Here is a 15,901-nt window from a genome sequence, read left to right as displayed (position 1 = left end):
TTATCTGGCATTCAATTATCCAAATATTGGACTATGCGGCAAGATCGCAAGGTCCTGATGCTTGGCTAAACTATGTTAACTGGCATTCGATTATCATGAATTTTATTAACCGAACAAAATACTCCTCACCCATGTCCTTCGGATAATGGAGGTCCCTCTGTGTACCAACAATTTTGAGGTCATCCATAAACTTCATAATGATGCCTCCTGAATTCTTATCCAAATTGTTTATATAAATGACAAAGAAAAGTGTTCCCAGCACTGATCCCTGTGGAACATCGCTAAGAGTCATAGAATCATAGAGATGTACAGCATGGAAATAGACCCTTCAGTCCAACCTGTCCGTGCCGACCAGAACCTGTCACAGGTCTTCTTCCTCTTCTCTTTCCCTCTCACAGTGGCCTTTAGCTATGCTGGTGTCCTTAAAAAGGTCCAAAAGGGTCCAAGAGATTAGTCTGCTATCCTGTTTTATACATTTTTGGGTGGTTTTGTGGAACTTTCTATAGTTCTGACCAATCAGGGAGACTCGCTTAATAGTTTGAAACATTCTCAATCATTTGAGTGGTTTGCGACTGTCTGTTTTTTTGTGTAGCAGGACCATGTGCCTTTCTGTCTGGGCCCTCCTTTGTTTGGTGGATAAATTATTGGGGATAACTGTTGCTATTTTGCATTATGCTATTGTCATTAGCACCTGGCTGCTAGGTTTGCACTGGGTTTTGTGTCTAGTTTTTGTGACTTCAGACCCAACATTCCTTATTGTTTGGCCAAGTTAGCAATCTGTGTTTTAGCAGCCAGGATGCTGCTACACAAACATTCAGAGTATTGGAATTACTCTTTACTTCACATTCACCTCCATTCCCAATCCCAACAGTGCCCTAAAATCCTTGCTCAAGGATCACATTATCTCTCAATCTCAACAACAGGCTCCATACCATATTGAAATCACATTCTGCATATTGAAATCATTCAAAGTCTGCATTTGAACTTATTTAATCTAATTTTACTGTCATGATGAATGGTGCCACAAGATGTTCCCTTGGGTGAACATTCACTGATTTATATCCCGACAGGTTACTTTGAATGTAGTTACTAAAAGCAATTTGAAATAAATAAATATGTTGTTTTGTACTTAGTAGCATCTTATGTTACCAGAGGAAACCTACTTGCAACAAAAGTAATCAACATTGCACCAATTTTGATACCTGGTACATCCTAATGAAGATGGATAACAATACAGATCTAATCCAACTTCCGTCCATGCCAAATATCCAAACAATCCATGACAAAGTTAAAAATCACACAACACCAGGTTATAGACCAACAGATTTATTTGAAAGTACTAACTTTCGGAGCACTGCTCCTTCATCAGGTAGCTTTGGAGCAAGTTCATAAGACACATGTTCAGAGCAAAAGATTAGTATCATGGAACTGAAACAATATATTGAACAAACCTAGATTGCTGTCAAGTCTTTCATCTTTTAGAATGGGTTGCAAGTTTTGGTTCATTAAGGTTCAGGTATTCCACGATCTACTAAGTCAGCAAAGAGTAGAAATTTATTCCAGCACTTCTCATGTCTATGGTGCAGCTAGCTTAAAATGATTGAGCATTTGGAGAACACATTTCTTACATTCATAACAGTTGAGTTAGATCATAGTTCTTCACTAATGCTGAGAATCTGTTCATGATCAGCTATAAATACGATGTTGAAAGTAGGAACAGGAGTAAGCAATTCATTCCTTTGAGGCTGTTTGACCATTCAAGGTCATGGCTGATCTGTACCTTCACTGTCTCGCTTTGCAGCTCTAAAATCTGTAATTAATAATTTTAAAAAACTCAATCTTGAACTTTTCAAGTGATCCAGGATCTCCAACCTTTTAGGTAACCGAGTTTCACATTTTCCACTAATATTTGTGTTGCAAAAATGCTTCCTGTTTTCACTACCAGTTGGTTGAGTTCTGATTTTAAGATTACCCCTTTGCTGTTCTGGATTCACTCACCAGAGGAAATGCCTTGGTGGGAAGGTGGTGGGTGGGGAGGGTGGCTGACTGCAGATTCTGTTATGCATTTTGTGCACATTCCACATAAGCAGATTTTTTTCTAAAATTTAAAATAAAGCTTGCCATATTTTTCTCCCTTTATTACTTGGTTTTTAATATCTTCCTCCTGTGCTAAAAATGCTGAACCCTTAAAGTGAAAAAATGATCCATGTTGTACAATAAATCCCAATGTAAACGAACGTTCCCTTAGCAACCACAGTGCTGCCAATGGATGTGTTAAGCATTCAAGACCTGAACAAATGTGAAAATGGTTTCTCTTGTTAGTTGTCATGGGAACAGCTCCAGAAGAAATATTTTAAAAATCATGCATTGTCTAATTTATTCATAAATTTAATAGCACCACATAGTCTGTGCATTGCATAATGTGTGTTCATGATAAATTACCCTTTCTTATACTTGCACTTAATAAACATGGCACTGTGGCCAGAGGGCCATGGTTTGAATGCTGGAAGGGTTTATTCAGCCTTTCATATATTAATGTAGATAAAAAGATTTCAATATATTATAATTTGTGGAAGAACAGGAAATGGTAGAACTATGTAAGTGCTTTATATTCTGCAAAATTTAATTGTTTGATCACTGGTCTTTGTTAATAGTAAAATGTGGGGTTAACATTAGTTTGTTCCATCAACTGAAAGTTAATAATTTCTATTCGAGACATGATAATAAAGAAAGTAGAATGGGTGTCAATTGCTATAACAGCCTTGTGACTTTGGACCTGATTTTAATTTTGGTGCAATTTTCGATGGTTTGAAAAGTTTGAGAATTTCTGGCCTTGTTATAATTTTGTTGAATTTTCCACTGATTTGACAGGAAATGCTTCCATTTCTGGGTGCATTTGAGATCAATGAGAAGTGATTCAAAATGGAAATTTGGCTCTTAAAGCTAATTTATGATTTAAGCCATTTGTAAAAAATTTATCCTTATGCTAACACTAGTTCGGTCTCAGGTTGAATATTATGTCCAGTTCTGGGTATTATACACTTCAGGAAAGGTGTCAAGGACTCCGAAAGGAACAGAAAAGATTTACAAGAATTATACCAAGATGAATGGCTTCAGTTTGGGATTGGGACTGTTTCTTCTTTTACCAGATTAAATCTTGCAAACATTCACCTGAAAGTATTTGTTTTAATTTTAGATGATCACAAAACTTGTTAAGTTAATACATATCACCCGGGTTCAATTCCCACCTCAGGCGACTGACTGTGTGGAGTTTGCACGTTCTCCCCGTGTCTGCGTGGGTTTCCTCCGGGTGCTCCAGTTTCCTCCCACAGTCCAAAGATGTGCAGGGTCAGGTGAATTGGCCATACTAAATTGCCCGTAGTGTTAGATAAGGGGTAAATGTAGGGGTATGGGTGGGTTTCGCTTCGGCGGGTCGGTGTGGACTTGTTGGGCCGAAGGGCGTTTCCACACTGTAATCTAATCTAATCTAATCTAATCTAATCTAATCTAATCTAATCTAATCACTCTTCACAGTGGACAATGAGCATAAAATATTGCAGAAGGGTGGACATTTGTGGATTTAATGCAGATTAAGAAATCATGACAGAAGTAGTATCAGAACGAAGATAGAGAAATTTCAAACCTACTGAAAGACTATGAGGATGAAAGAAAGAGAATTAATAATTTTCTAAATGTTTCTAGATTCAGAGTTGTGTATGATGGAATTTTGCAAAGGCCATTCTTTTACTTATGAAAGGAAGGAGGGAGAAACCAGTTAGGTAACAGCAAACACCTCAGTTTAACATCCCCCTTACTAAAATGGGTGATGTTGTGGTATTTAAAAAGTAAGCAGTAATGTCAAAGCAGAAAATGCATTATATAAAACCGAGCTATAAATGAGATCCTTGCCATTTTCATTGTGTCAGGGAACATGCCTTGGAAGTGCACCCTCAATTGGTGGGACACTTCATTCATGGATTTAAATCTCACAATGAAACTGGGCCTGTTTTAAATTCAGCACTTGGAGGCTGGTATTTCCAGGGCTTGGGAAAATCAGCAGAAAAAGGAGCCTCACATTGCATGTTCCAGACATCGATGCATTTTATAGCACCCCTTATGGATCAGGAAGAGCAGACCTTGTTGTTTGGCCAATCAAAATGTCTCTTTACCCAGCTGTTGCCTATCCCCATAACAAACTTTACCTTTTCAATTGTGATTCTTTTGCTTTCCCCCACTATATTTTTAAATACTCTTTTTTCACACTTTTATCTGAGGCTCTCTTCCTTCCCACCGCCAACTCCTGTTTGCTCATTTCAACCCTCTTGAGTTACCACTCTCTTCCTCTGTCCTGATCAAGTCTTGATCTGTAGCTCCTCCCCCAATTGCCAGAGGCTGTCCTCAAAGGATACCAGCTGCAGCCTCCTTGAGCTGTTTTTTCACTTGCAGATGACGTTTAGTTTGTCAACTTGGCAAGCTGTTGGGCGGGAACTTAAAAAGAGATCATTAGATCATGTTGCTAAATTCAGCAGCTTTTCTCTGAGCTACAACAGTTCTGCTCAGTGTCCCAGCCTACCCATATGCATAGGGATCTTGGTTAATGAGAACTTGAACAAATATCAACTGATCGGATATGATGCAGACTTGTGAAATTCGTAAAATTTTTGAGTCAGTAGGCAAGTGATGGTGGACATCACCTATATGGACATTCAGATGGCATTTTAAGAAGGCTCATAAAAACATTATAAGCAAAAATCAGAGCACATAATACCTAAAATCATAATTTGTTGATAGTTCTGTTACATTTGTGTTCCTCATTCTTTTTTATTTCTCATGTTTTTGCATAATAGGTATGGTTTTCTGATTCTTAGAATGATCGCCAAAATTTAAATGAGTACAGCAGCAACCTTTTCACGATATGTAAATTTTGAAGGTTACTTATTACATGCTTGTTCGACAAGTTTACAAACGTGACATCTTACTCACCTGTCTCACACATGAGGAGTAGAAGACAAATTAATAAGGTTACAATATTTGATTATTCCAAATCCCTTTTATGGCAGACCTGTAGTTTCTCAGATGAGTTGCTACATTTGTTGAAGTGAAGGTTTTATAAACCAGAGGATCGTCACTCAACTGTGATGTTTATTGTCATAGAATTTCCAGGAGTTGGTTCTCAGGTGAATTTGAAGTTAGAATTTGGGTATTGGTGGTGGAAGGTGGGAGCTGGGTCTTTCTTCCACTTTCAAGGTTTTGCTGTTTGTTACCTCAGGTTCTTAGTTGACATACAGTTGATTGAATGGCTTCCTTTATTTGTGCAAATCAGCTATGTGCTGCTTTATAAAAAAACAAAAAGAAATTATGGCTGTTTCATTGTGCTACTTTTTTTAAAATCCAAAGTTCTTTTCCAAATAAGGTGATGAGATCGTTTTTACATTCTGCATTGTGGCTTTTGCACCTTCGGGAAATGGGATAGAGTCTTTGTCCTTGAATGACCCATTTAATTTGCAATTGCCTTTTTGAATTTGTTTTAGAGAAAGGCATTAAGTCACTATTAGTCTTGAAAATTCCTTTATTCCCCTTTTAAGACATAGGAGTGTTTCAAACCACAAAAGAAGTCAGATGGTCATTAGCAACTCATCTTTTTGGAGCCTTAAAATATAATACTTAGATTGAGGGTCTGAATATATTGGGGTATGACAAGTTACAGAGACAGTAGTGATAAAGGTTTTGAATTGTAAATAATGGAATGTGATAAGTGGTATCCTCTATTGGTTTTTACCCAGGCTTCAGCTTTTCACAGTATATATTTACAGCCCTCAGATGAAGGAACAAAATATGTACATTAAAACTTGCAGATGCCACTAAGTTAGGGACAGGCTGAGTTATGTCTCAAGGGAGTTTGGAATTCGAAAATGAGGGAGTTGTACTGATTTGATCTGGAATAGTGTGTTTAGCACTGGGCACTAAACCCCAGTTAGGATATATTGACCTTGGAATTGCTACAGTGCTGATGCACCAGAATTTTACCAGGATTTGAAGGTTTAACTCACAAAGACAGATTATATAAAGTTGGCTGGTATTCTTTTGAGATTAGTAGTCTGAAGTGTAGTCTAAATTCAAATGATAAATATAGAAAAACTATTTCCTCTGATGGGTGCATCCAGAAAACTATAGGAAGTATATTTAAGTATTAAATCAGGAATTTATTTTCCACAGAAGTGGAAATCTGACACTTTTTCCCCCTCCTAATGGCTGTAAATTTTGGTCGTAAGATTATTAATGCATATGTCAATAAGGCATGGGCTTAAATTTGCCAATGATATAACTGAATGTGCAAGACTTAAGGAAGCAAATTATCCACTTATGTTTCTCTGAAAAATTTGGATTGAAAGAATGTTTTACTCTTATATAGAATTTACTGTTCTCAAATGGCCCTTTTGACCTAACTGAATCTGTGTTGTGGCTTTAGCTCATTCTTCCTCATAATTTCAACATTGTAAGTCAAACACCTTCCAATTACAGCACCCTGTTATTTCTTAACTGGAACTGTGTTCTGACCTCAACCAGTATCTAAGACAATCGACCATTCTCCATGGGTGTGATTTTCCCATCCTGGGAGGTATCAAGAGAGTGACAGGTGAGAAGGGGCAATAATGACGGGAGTTCGCCCAGAGAGAAACTCACCCCCCACTTTGGTACCTCAGCAGTTATGGAGAACTTCTCGACTTGCCAACAATTTAGGTCCTTATGTGGTCAACTAATGGCTACTTAAAGGTCCCAACCCATAACCTCCCCAATCAATTACTCCTGATGGAAAACTGTGACTGCTTGGCAGATGAGAAGGGCCTCCAATTAATTTTATTTGGGACAAAGGGGATCCCCCACTCCTGCCTTGTGAATTGGTACCCTACAACAAGAAAAAACAAAATACCCATTTTCTTACCATTGGATTCCCTGAGGAGTAAGCCTTAACTTTAGGACCCAGAAGCTGCCAGTTTTGTTACTTCACAGTTTTTGGCAATCCAGGTTACCACTGAGGTGGCCTGTAATTGGTTGAGATACTCACCCTAACTTAGATTAGCTGGTATCTAGCTGGAAAGGGAAAAAGGAAGCAAGCCATTAGAACTGGATAAAGGTTTGGGTACTGGTTCCTGGATCATGAATTCGCCACTTAAGAGTCAGAGTAAAGTATGATTGTTGCTGGAAATTTTTGGTCATTTTGAGTTGAATTGGGAACAAAAGTACAGAATAGGCATTGTCGTTTTCAATTTATTTGTTAAAATAAATGTGTTAAAACTTCAAATCTTATAAAACTTGACACTTGTGGCCTTTCTAGTCAGTTACTAGAAAATTGAATATCATTTTCAAAATTATCAGTTTTGACAGGAATTATAATATAGAGAAGACATTGCCACTTGGAGGAAAAGGAAAATTGAGAGCCATAAATCTAAGATAGTTATGAATAAATTGAATAAGGAACTCTGAGGCAATTTCTAAATTCAGACACTTTCTAATTGTCTGAATCTAGAACTTGTATCATATGGGGAGGTTTAGGTAGGGTGATCAGGTGTTCTGGTTTCACCAGATGAGTCTTGTTTTTTCACTGTGACCTGGTGTCACAACAATTTTCTAAAAATAGTTATAAAATCCTGGTATTTGCCTTTTCCTTTTATGTCAAATATAATCTGGGCTGGGGAAAGAAAACTTATCTGAAGTTTTGCTACGATTGCTGTAAACGCCAATCACAGTGCAATGCATGCAGCTGACCGATATTCCACCCTTCCCGTCTCTCCACTGTCCCCGTATCATCTCCAAGGGTATTGTCACAACTTTTTGATGCTGGCAGCTAGTTGGTTACCTTTTAAAAGGTGTACAAAATAATTCTTAACTCTCTCTAAATGTTCTGTCAACACGTAACCCTTCCCCTTCAACTGCCCCTCTGTGAGATTTCTACCATTCTGCAAACAGTGTAGATGCATTCCCAGAAAGCCATAGATAAACATGAGATAGAAAGAAATATGTTGCTAATGTGAGCTGAAGTAGTGGGTGAATGTTCAGGTGGAGTGAAGGTAAAAACAGTAAAACTGGTGAATGATGCATAATGTTTTGTATACTTCAGAACACTGCACCAGTCTGACCAGTATGTTCATTTTCAAATATCACTGATTACTTACAATTTTTCCCCTGACTTGGTGTTGTAAATTATATATAACTCTATGTAATTCCTTGGTGCATTTGAAACTATTTTTACTCTAGCTACAGTAAGAGGCACCAGCTGCAATAACATAATGCCATTTTGCAATTTCATAATCCTTTCTCAACACTTTGTCTAGTTCTGCATTATGGATTACCTCAGTTCCCACGAATCCACATTGGCTTTTTATTTTACAACACCTTAACCTAAAATATTTCATGTTTAAAATCCTGTTAGTCTCATTTACTCACTATTACGAAAAGCCCCTGAATGCTGTTTTCATTTAACTTTGGTTTCTTGCACATTACCCTCCTTTTCGCCCACTTTGAGTTTTCAGCACCTTTGCTCCTGAATTATGACTCTCACCACCACATCTCTCTGGCCTTCTCCTTTTAAGGTCTCCATACATTCAACAAAGCTTCTGGGTAGTTTTATTTCCTCCTTTGGCTCAGCTTCCTATAGCGCTTCAGTGAAGCAGTTCGAGGTGGCTTTTATATGTTCACAAGCTAAATAAATTGAATTTGTTGTTCACTGAAGTTGTAATTTTGTTTGAAACCTATTTTTAAATTTCAGTCGTAACTGGAGATTATGGGCTATTTTTTGGCTATAACACTTGTGGAACCCCAATCATTAGACCAGCACAGGGAGACCGTTTTATTGAGATGCATGCAGTGGCTGTCAATTTACATTCAGGGAAAAGGGCAACAAGGAAATTTGTTGTAAATGTACTGATAGTGCAACAAGGTAGGCTATTCAGTAATTATCCTAGCAGTTTAGAATTGAGTAATCGTTTGATATTTGGTTTCTTTGATATCTTTCCTCTCTGCTGCTGAAACTGAGCCAAGCTTTGAATTCAAATTCTTTTCACAGAATGGCTTCTGTCTGCAAATGCTCTGCAGAAGTAACCATTCAGGAAGTGTTCTAGCCAATCAGCTTCAGCTTTATATGGTGGTAAATTAAAGTGTCCAATTGCAGTACAGGTACTTTCGAGACTGACAGATCATCAAGCTTATGTTTCAAGCCCTTCTCTGAGTGCTGAGTTACTGTCCACCATGTTTTTTTAAGTATTGACTTAACTCTGTGTTACAGTACAATGCAACCACAGAGGTAAGTACTAAGCAGTTTCTTTAATGTACTTTTAAAGTGTTAAAGATTATTTGCATGTACTTCTATCATGTTGCTGGTTGAAAAAAACAGTAAACCAAGGACTTTCAGCAGTTGCAATGTTAGTTTTTACTTTTTGCTTCCCTTGGTCACATGTTGCTGCCATCCTGTTTAGCAGTGATTCTATTTAAAGTATGATCTGCTGTATTTTAGGTATATTCCTTAAGAAGGGAGAATTCACTTTAGGTTCACAATGTTCTAATCCTCACTAATCAATTATAGTGGCCTAGCTTCACTTTAACAGAAGGTGCTTGCCCTATTGTGTAGCTGAGTCACATGCCTGTTGGTGGGCAAATAGAAGAAGCAGGCTCCTGCCCTACAGGGAGTCATTTCAGACATTAGCTAGTTTGAATTGCAAACAAGATCATCATCGTCACTAAGAAGGTAGGATACAGATTGCTATTGTCACAGAATTAAAAGAAAATCTGATTTTGTAAACATAATTGAGTATCCCTTTTTAACATTGCAAAACACAAAGCAAATTGCATGGGGGAGAGATGGCTAAGTGAGTGTAGAAAATAATTTATGTAGTGTAAATTTGAGACTAAATCATAAAATGATTATAGTGTAATATATAATAAAGCCCACAATAAGGCTGCTTTCAGAGAAGGTGGTTGTAAGCTGTATGTACCTTTGTTCAGTAAAGACACACTGAGACCAATACATGTGATCAACAGCACAAGAATGAAACAGACAGATGTGTATGCATCCACATTTTTGTGTTTAATGACACAGTGCCTTTGTCCAGGAAGTATGAGTGTTATTCTATTTGTTAGTGCAAACTACTAATGCACCCACCACCATTTGCTTTTAAAGCTGTTTACTTTGAATACTTGAGGATCCTTGTAATGCCCTTCAACAATACAGTTTTCTTCCTTGACTTGGAGTGTAGGATGTTGTGGCCTATAACAATCCACCCTGAATGTTGCCATTGCTACTCCACCTTCAACTCACAATGCACAATTTTTTTTTCTTCCCAGATGATTAAAACACGTTTGAGATCTTATGAATGGATTTGATTTGTAGTCGACTAGTGGAAGAGACTATAGTTGGAGAGACTGGTGGCAGATACTTTCAATGATTGAACATTTTTAACATTGTTTATTTTGCTCACTATTTGAAAAAAGCCCAGTTCAAATGGATGTTGGGTAGTATTGGAAGACAAAGAGTTAACTTGTTACCATTGTGATCTGTGACTGGGAGTACCGTAGAAATGCAAGATGTCAAGGAAATCTGCTTTTAACAGTCCTTTTCCAATTAATATGACTGAATAGTTTCCTGCAACGATAATTGAAACCTTTTTATTTATTGCAATGTAAAGCAATGAAAAACCGAGCAGCAGTTTTTTTTTATATCCCTCTTCTTTATTAACCCAGTTTTTTGTAACAATAGCTGAACAGAGAGACAAATGCAGCTATGAATCGACTTTTAAGATGTGCTCTTCCTGCCTTCCCCTTCCTGCCCCAGGGTGGGGGTAGAAACACAGACAATTGTGCTTGCAGCAATGCAGTTGTAATCAGGAGTTACCAGTGTAGGAAATCGTGGAGACAATCACGTAGCTAGCCACTTCATGGCAGTATACAGCCAGCATGAACTGTAATGTCAGCCTCTCTCTTTAAATGTTTTGATTCCTAACATGTGCATAATTATCAACCAAGAGCTAAAGCAATTTTTTCAGAATTTTGCAAGTGTAATGTTGGAAGAAAGATGCAGTAAATTTTTGCCAGTTGGGCAAACGTGGGCTGAAATTGTCTTGCTCAGTGTGGTCTTTCTGTATGCCAGTTTAAAAAAATGCTCTCAATCTGTTGGTTTTATAACTGATTGTGAAAGAGAAAATTGGACAAGGCATGCAAGCAGCTGAAGTTTGCTGTCCAAAGTTTTTTTTTCCAACCAAACAGTACTGTGTGCAAAGAGAATATTAATTTTGAACCACATCAAGGTGTGAATAGTTATTGATATATTAAAATACTGCCCATTACCTCCATACCATCACATCACTACTCCCTCCTCCATACCATCACATCACTACACCAGCCCCCCCCAAATATCTTTAAATTACTGTAAACTAGGACAAGGTTCAGGATTTTTTCTTCGGTTACACAACATTAGTTTCACTTTCTTTTTCCTTTTTGAAAAGAAATTGAGAGGCATTTGCTCATGAGTTAAGGATAGTGTTGTGTGGGGTATAGTGGTGCTGAATTGTTCAAACAAGAATGGTACCGATTGTTTTGGTTCCTGGTGTCTGCTGTATTAGCTGATCTCAGTTACCCAATGACCGGGGCACTATATTAGGCCTCGCATAGAGAACCTTGACTTAATATCATCCAGCTCTAGTTATTAGATAACAATTAAGAGAATGGACGTTTCGGGCCAGAGCCTTTCATCAGGAATGAGGCTGGGAGCCTCTGGGGTGGAGAGATAAATGGGAACAGATGGGGCTGGGGAGAAGATACCTGAGAATGCAATAGGTGGATGGAGGTGGGAGTAAAGATTGGATAGGTGGGAAGGAAAATTGGCAGGTGGGACAGGTCATGAGGACGGTGCTGAGCTGGAAGGTTTGAACTGGGGGGGAGGGGAAATGAGGAAATTGGTGAAGTTCACATCTGCTTGAGGACATGGCTGAAGAGCTTCAGGGCAGAGAAGAGAACTTGAGTACAGTGAGAGAGGGACTCAATGAAATCTTTGTAGAGAGAGGAGGAGAACTTCTTCAAGGTAATCATCTTGAAATCAACTAGGAGAAAGTGAGGTTTGCAGATGCTGGAGATCAGAGTCAAGAGTGTGTTGCTGAAACATTTCCCCTCCCCAATCCTACCCCAGTTCCAACCTTCCAGCTCAGCACCGAATTCATGACCTGTTCCATCTGCCAATCTTCCTTCCCACCTATCTGCTCCACCCTCCCCTTTGACCTATCACCTTTACCTCCACCTCCATCCACCTATTGCACTCTTGGCTACCTTCTTCCCCCAAACCCCCCTTATCTCTCCACCCTGAGCCCCCTGATGAAGGGCTCCGGCCTGAAATGTCGATTCTCCTGTTCCTCAGATGCTGCCTGACCTGCTGTGCTTTTCCAGCAAGACACTCTCGACTCTGATCTCCAGCAACTGCAGACCTCACTTTCTCCTGGATGACATAAATGTAGGAATAAGGGAAGATTCCTTGCTGTAATGTCTCACAGTGCAATCACTGTGGCACTTGCTTAATAAACACATTAAGAACGATTATTTAGGCCAATTACTGGGCTACTGAAGTTAAAAGTAGTTACAACCGAACATATAAATTGAGAATATAAACTCTTTTTGTCCCTCAAGCCTGCTCCTGCTCTGCCACTTAATAAGACCATGGTAGACAAGCAGGAGGCTGGAAGAACACAACAAGCCAGGCAGCATCAGGAGGCATAGAAGTAAATGTTTTGGGTGTAAGGGGAGCTGCAGATAAAGGGACCTAATTTAATAAGACCATGGGTACAGGTTATTTCACATACCCACCCCTTCTGATAACTTTCACCCTCTTGCTTAATAAAAGTCTATCTACCTCAACTTTAAAAAATAATCAAGGACTGCGGTTCTATGACCGTTTTTAGCAAGCAAATTCTAAAGAGTCTTGACCCTTAGTGAGAAGATAGTTCCCCTCATCTCTGTTTTAAGTGGCAATCCCTTATTTTAAGTCATGACTATTAGTTCTAGATTTCCTTACGAGAGGGAACATAACTTTCATATTCATCCCATCAAGATGCCTCAGGGTCTTATGTCTCAATTGTTCCCTTTTGCTCTTCTAAATGTCAATTGCTCGCTTGTACAGACATTTTTCATCTGAAAACATCACCATCCTCTGTCCAGGTCTTCGTCTAGTATGCCATCTCTGCATTTGTTCCAACACTTTGTATATATCCTTCCATTGATAAGGAGACCAATGCTGTTTGATAAGTACATGTGTAAGAAATGCTTGGAAGAATATGGGGCAAGCACAGATAGGCGGGACTAGTTTAGTTTGGGATTATGATCAGCATGGACTGGTTGGGCCAAAGGGACTGTTTCCGTGCTCTGTATTCTCAGCAATGTCCTGCAGCATAATTTCCCTACTTTTGTGTTCACTTTTTTTCTTTGCAATAAATGTTAACTTTCTGATAGATTTCCTTCTTACTTGGAGATTTAAGGCACCCAGATCCCTTTTCATCTCAGAGCTGAGAAATTGTTCACCATTTAAATTAGCTGCTTTAATTCTTCTGACTAAATTTGGCAATTTTACATTGTCTCACATCATATTCAATTTACCAGGTATTTTCCCATTGGTTAACCATCACCATGCCATGTTTGACTCCCTTCAGTAAGCTTTTCATATTTTGCAGAGTCATAAGAAACACATTACGACACCTCGACCCATCTTTTTGACAAATTTGTTTGAACCTAGCTCATCAAATCAACTGCTGCAATGTGTGGAATGTTCAGTGAAGTGGATGAATTTGTCACGCAAATATGTACAAATGCATACGCTATATTTGGCATTCCAGAGACATGGTTGCACGGTGACCAGGGTTGGAAACTGAATATCCAGAGGTATTCAGTTTCTAGGAAGGATAGACAAAAAGGAAAAGGAGGTGAGGTGGTATTGCTGGTTAAAGAGAACATTAACACAATAGTGAGGGAAGATATCTGTTCTGCTGAAGTAGAATTTATGTGGGCAAAACCTAAAAACACCAAGGGAGGGGTGAGAGGGGAAAGATATAAAAGGGAGCGAAGGGGCAACTTTTTCACACTAAGGATAATGCATGTATGGAATGAGCTGCCAGAGGAAGTGGTGGAGACTGGTACATTTACAATATTTAAAGGGCATCTGGATGGAGACATGAATAAGAAGGGTTTAGAAGGATGTGGGCCAAGTGCTGGCAAATGGGATAGATTAGTTTAGGATATCTGGTTGGCATGGACGAGTTGGACCAAAGAGTCTGATTCCATGCTGTACACCTCTATGACTCTAGCACTGAAATTGCCTCCAGTCACAAATGACTTCCTGTGTTAATTCAGCTGTGGTGGACTCTTAATTCCATTTTTTTTTTAACCTGTTTACAGCTTTTGACATGGGTTTGTCACATCACTCTCTTCCAGTCGCACCTTTTGTATCCAGTTGTGTGGTACTCTTGTCCTGGTTTCAATCTTCTCTGTTAGGTCAGAGAAAGGGTCACCAGCAATGGCTTTTCCTTTCCAGTTCTATTACCTCTGAAGTCCCTTGATTGTATACTTGGTTCTTGCTATTTCTCATCTACAAAATCATATGAAAACACAAGGTTATAAAAGGAGCATGACAATACCCAGCTCCTTATCCACCTCTCTTAATTCTTGCACTGTCAAATTTGTCTGTCATCAAGTCATGGATGGATATAAATTAATTCTCCACTAAATATTGGAAAGAACAAAGCCATTGTCTTTTGTCCCTGTCAAAAACTCCCTTTCCTAGCTGTTGATTCCATCCCTCTGGGAAAAAGTGAGGACTGCAGATGCTGGAGATCAGAGCTGAAAATGTGTTGCTGGAAAAGCGCAGCAGGTCAGGCAGCATCCAAGGAGCAGGAGAATCGACGTTTCGGGCATGAGTCCTTCTTCTTCTTCCATCCCTCTCCCTAGTTACTGAAGTTGATTCTGAATATTTGCAACCTTAGCACACCCAGTCTATCACCAAGACAACTTACTTTCACCTCCATGACATTGTGTGACTCAATTCCTGTCTCAGCACAACTTTAATTGAAATTCTCACTCATGTCTTTGACACCTTTAGTTAGCCTTGATTGTTCCTATCTATTCCATGTTTTACCCTTGGTAAACTTGAACTCCTGCAAAACGTTGCCTGTAACTTGCATCAGATTTCATTCAGCCACATTGACTCCCTTGTATAGAGGATTAACTAACCATCAGAAAGCAGACAGTTGGGATAAATGGATCTTTTTCTGTTTGGCAAGATATAACAAGTAGGGTGCTACAGGATTTGATTTTCAGGAGCTGAATGATTTACAATCTATATTAGTGACTTGGGTGCAGGGATAGAGAGTAGTGTAGCCAAGTTTCTATATGAAATGAAAATAAGTAGGAAAATGAATTGTAATAATGAAATAAAAAATTTACAGATTCATCTAGATAAGTGAAGTGAATAGGCCAAAATCTGACAGATAATGCTTGGAGTGGATAAGTGTCAGGTTATCCGTTTTGGTCAGAAGATTCCAGAGATGAGGGGTTTGACTTATGAGGAGAGATTGAGCAGCTCAGGCGTGCAATCTTCGAGTTTGAAAGAATGAGAGGAGATCTAGTTGAGGTACAGAATATGTTAAAGGCAGTTGACAAAGTCGACTTACATAGGATGTTTCCTGTTGTGGGACAATCTAGAATGAGAAGTCTTTAACTTTAGGGTAAGGGTTAACAGGTTTAAAAGAAGAATGAGGAGAACTTATTTTTCATGGAGTCATAGAAATTTGCATCACAGATAAAGATCTTTCAGCACATCATATTCACTCCAGTCAAAAAGAACAACCTGACAATTCAAATCCCATTTTCCAGCACT

At 38.7% G+C, this 15,901-nt stretch overlaps 1 protein-coding gene across 2 annotated transcripts in view; it reads left to right on the top strand.

Annotated features, from left to right (window-relative positions):
• Positions 1–9,180: 9,180 nt before the first annotated feature.
• zmynd8 (zinc finger, MYND-type containing 8) overlaps positions 9,181–15,901 on the top strand; it is a 116,199-nt gene continuing 109,478 nt past the window's right edge. For both annotated transcript variants that reach the window (XM_043710696.1, XM_043710700.1), the window contains exon 1: positions 9,181–9,301. In XM_043710696.1, coding sequence (XP_043566631.1) covers positions 9,288–9,301 — 14 coding nt within the window. In that variant the 5' untranslated portion in view covers positions 9,181–9,287. The remainder of the gene's footprint in view (positions 9,302–15,901) is intronic.

This window comes from Chiloscyllium plagiosum, chromosome 20 (genome assembly GCF_004010195.1).
Source record: "Chiloscyllium plagiosum isolate BGI_BamShark_2017 chromosome 20, ASM401019v2, whole genome shotgun sequence".
Lineage (NCBI taxonomy): Eukaryota > Metazoa > Chordata > Chondrichthyes > Orectolobiformes > Hemiscylliidae > Chiloscyllium > Chiloscyllium plagiosum.
This window is presented reverse-complemented; position numbering and strand designations above follow the sequence as displayed.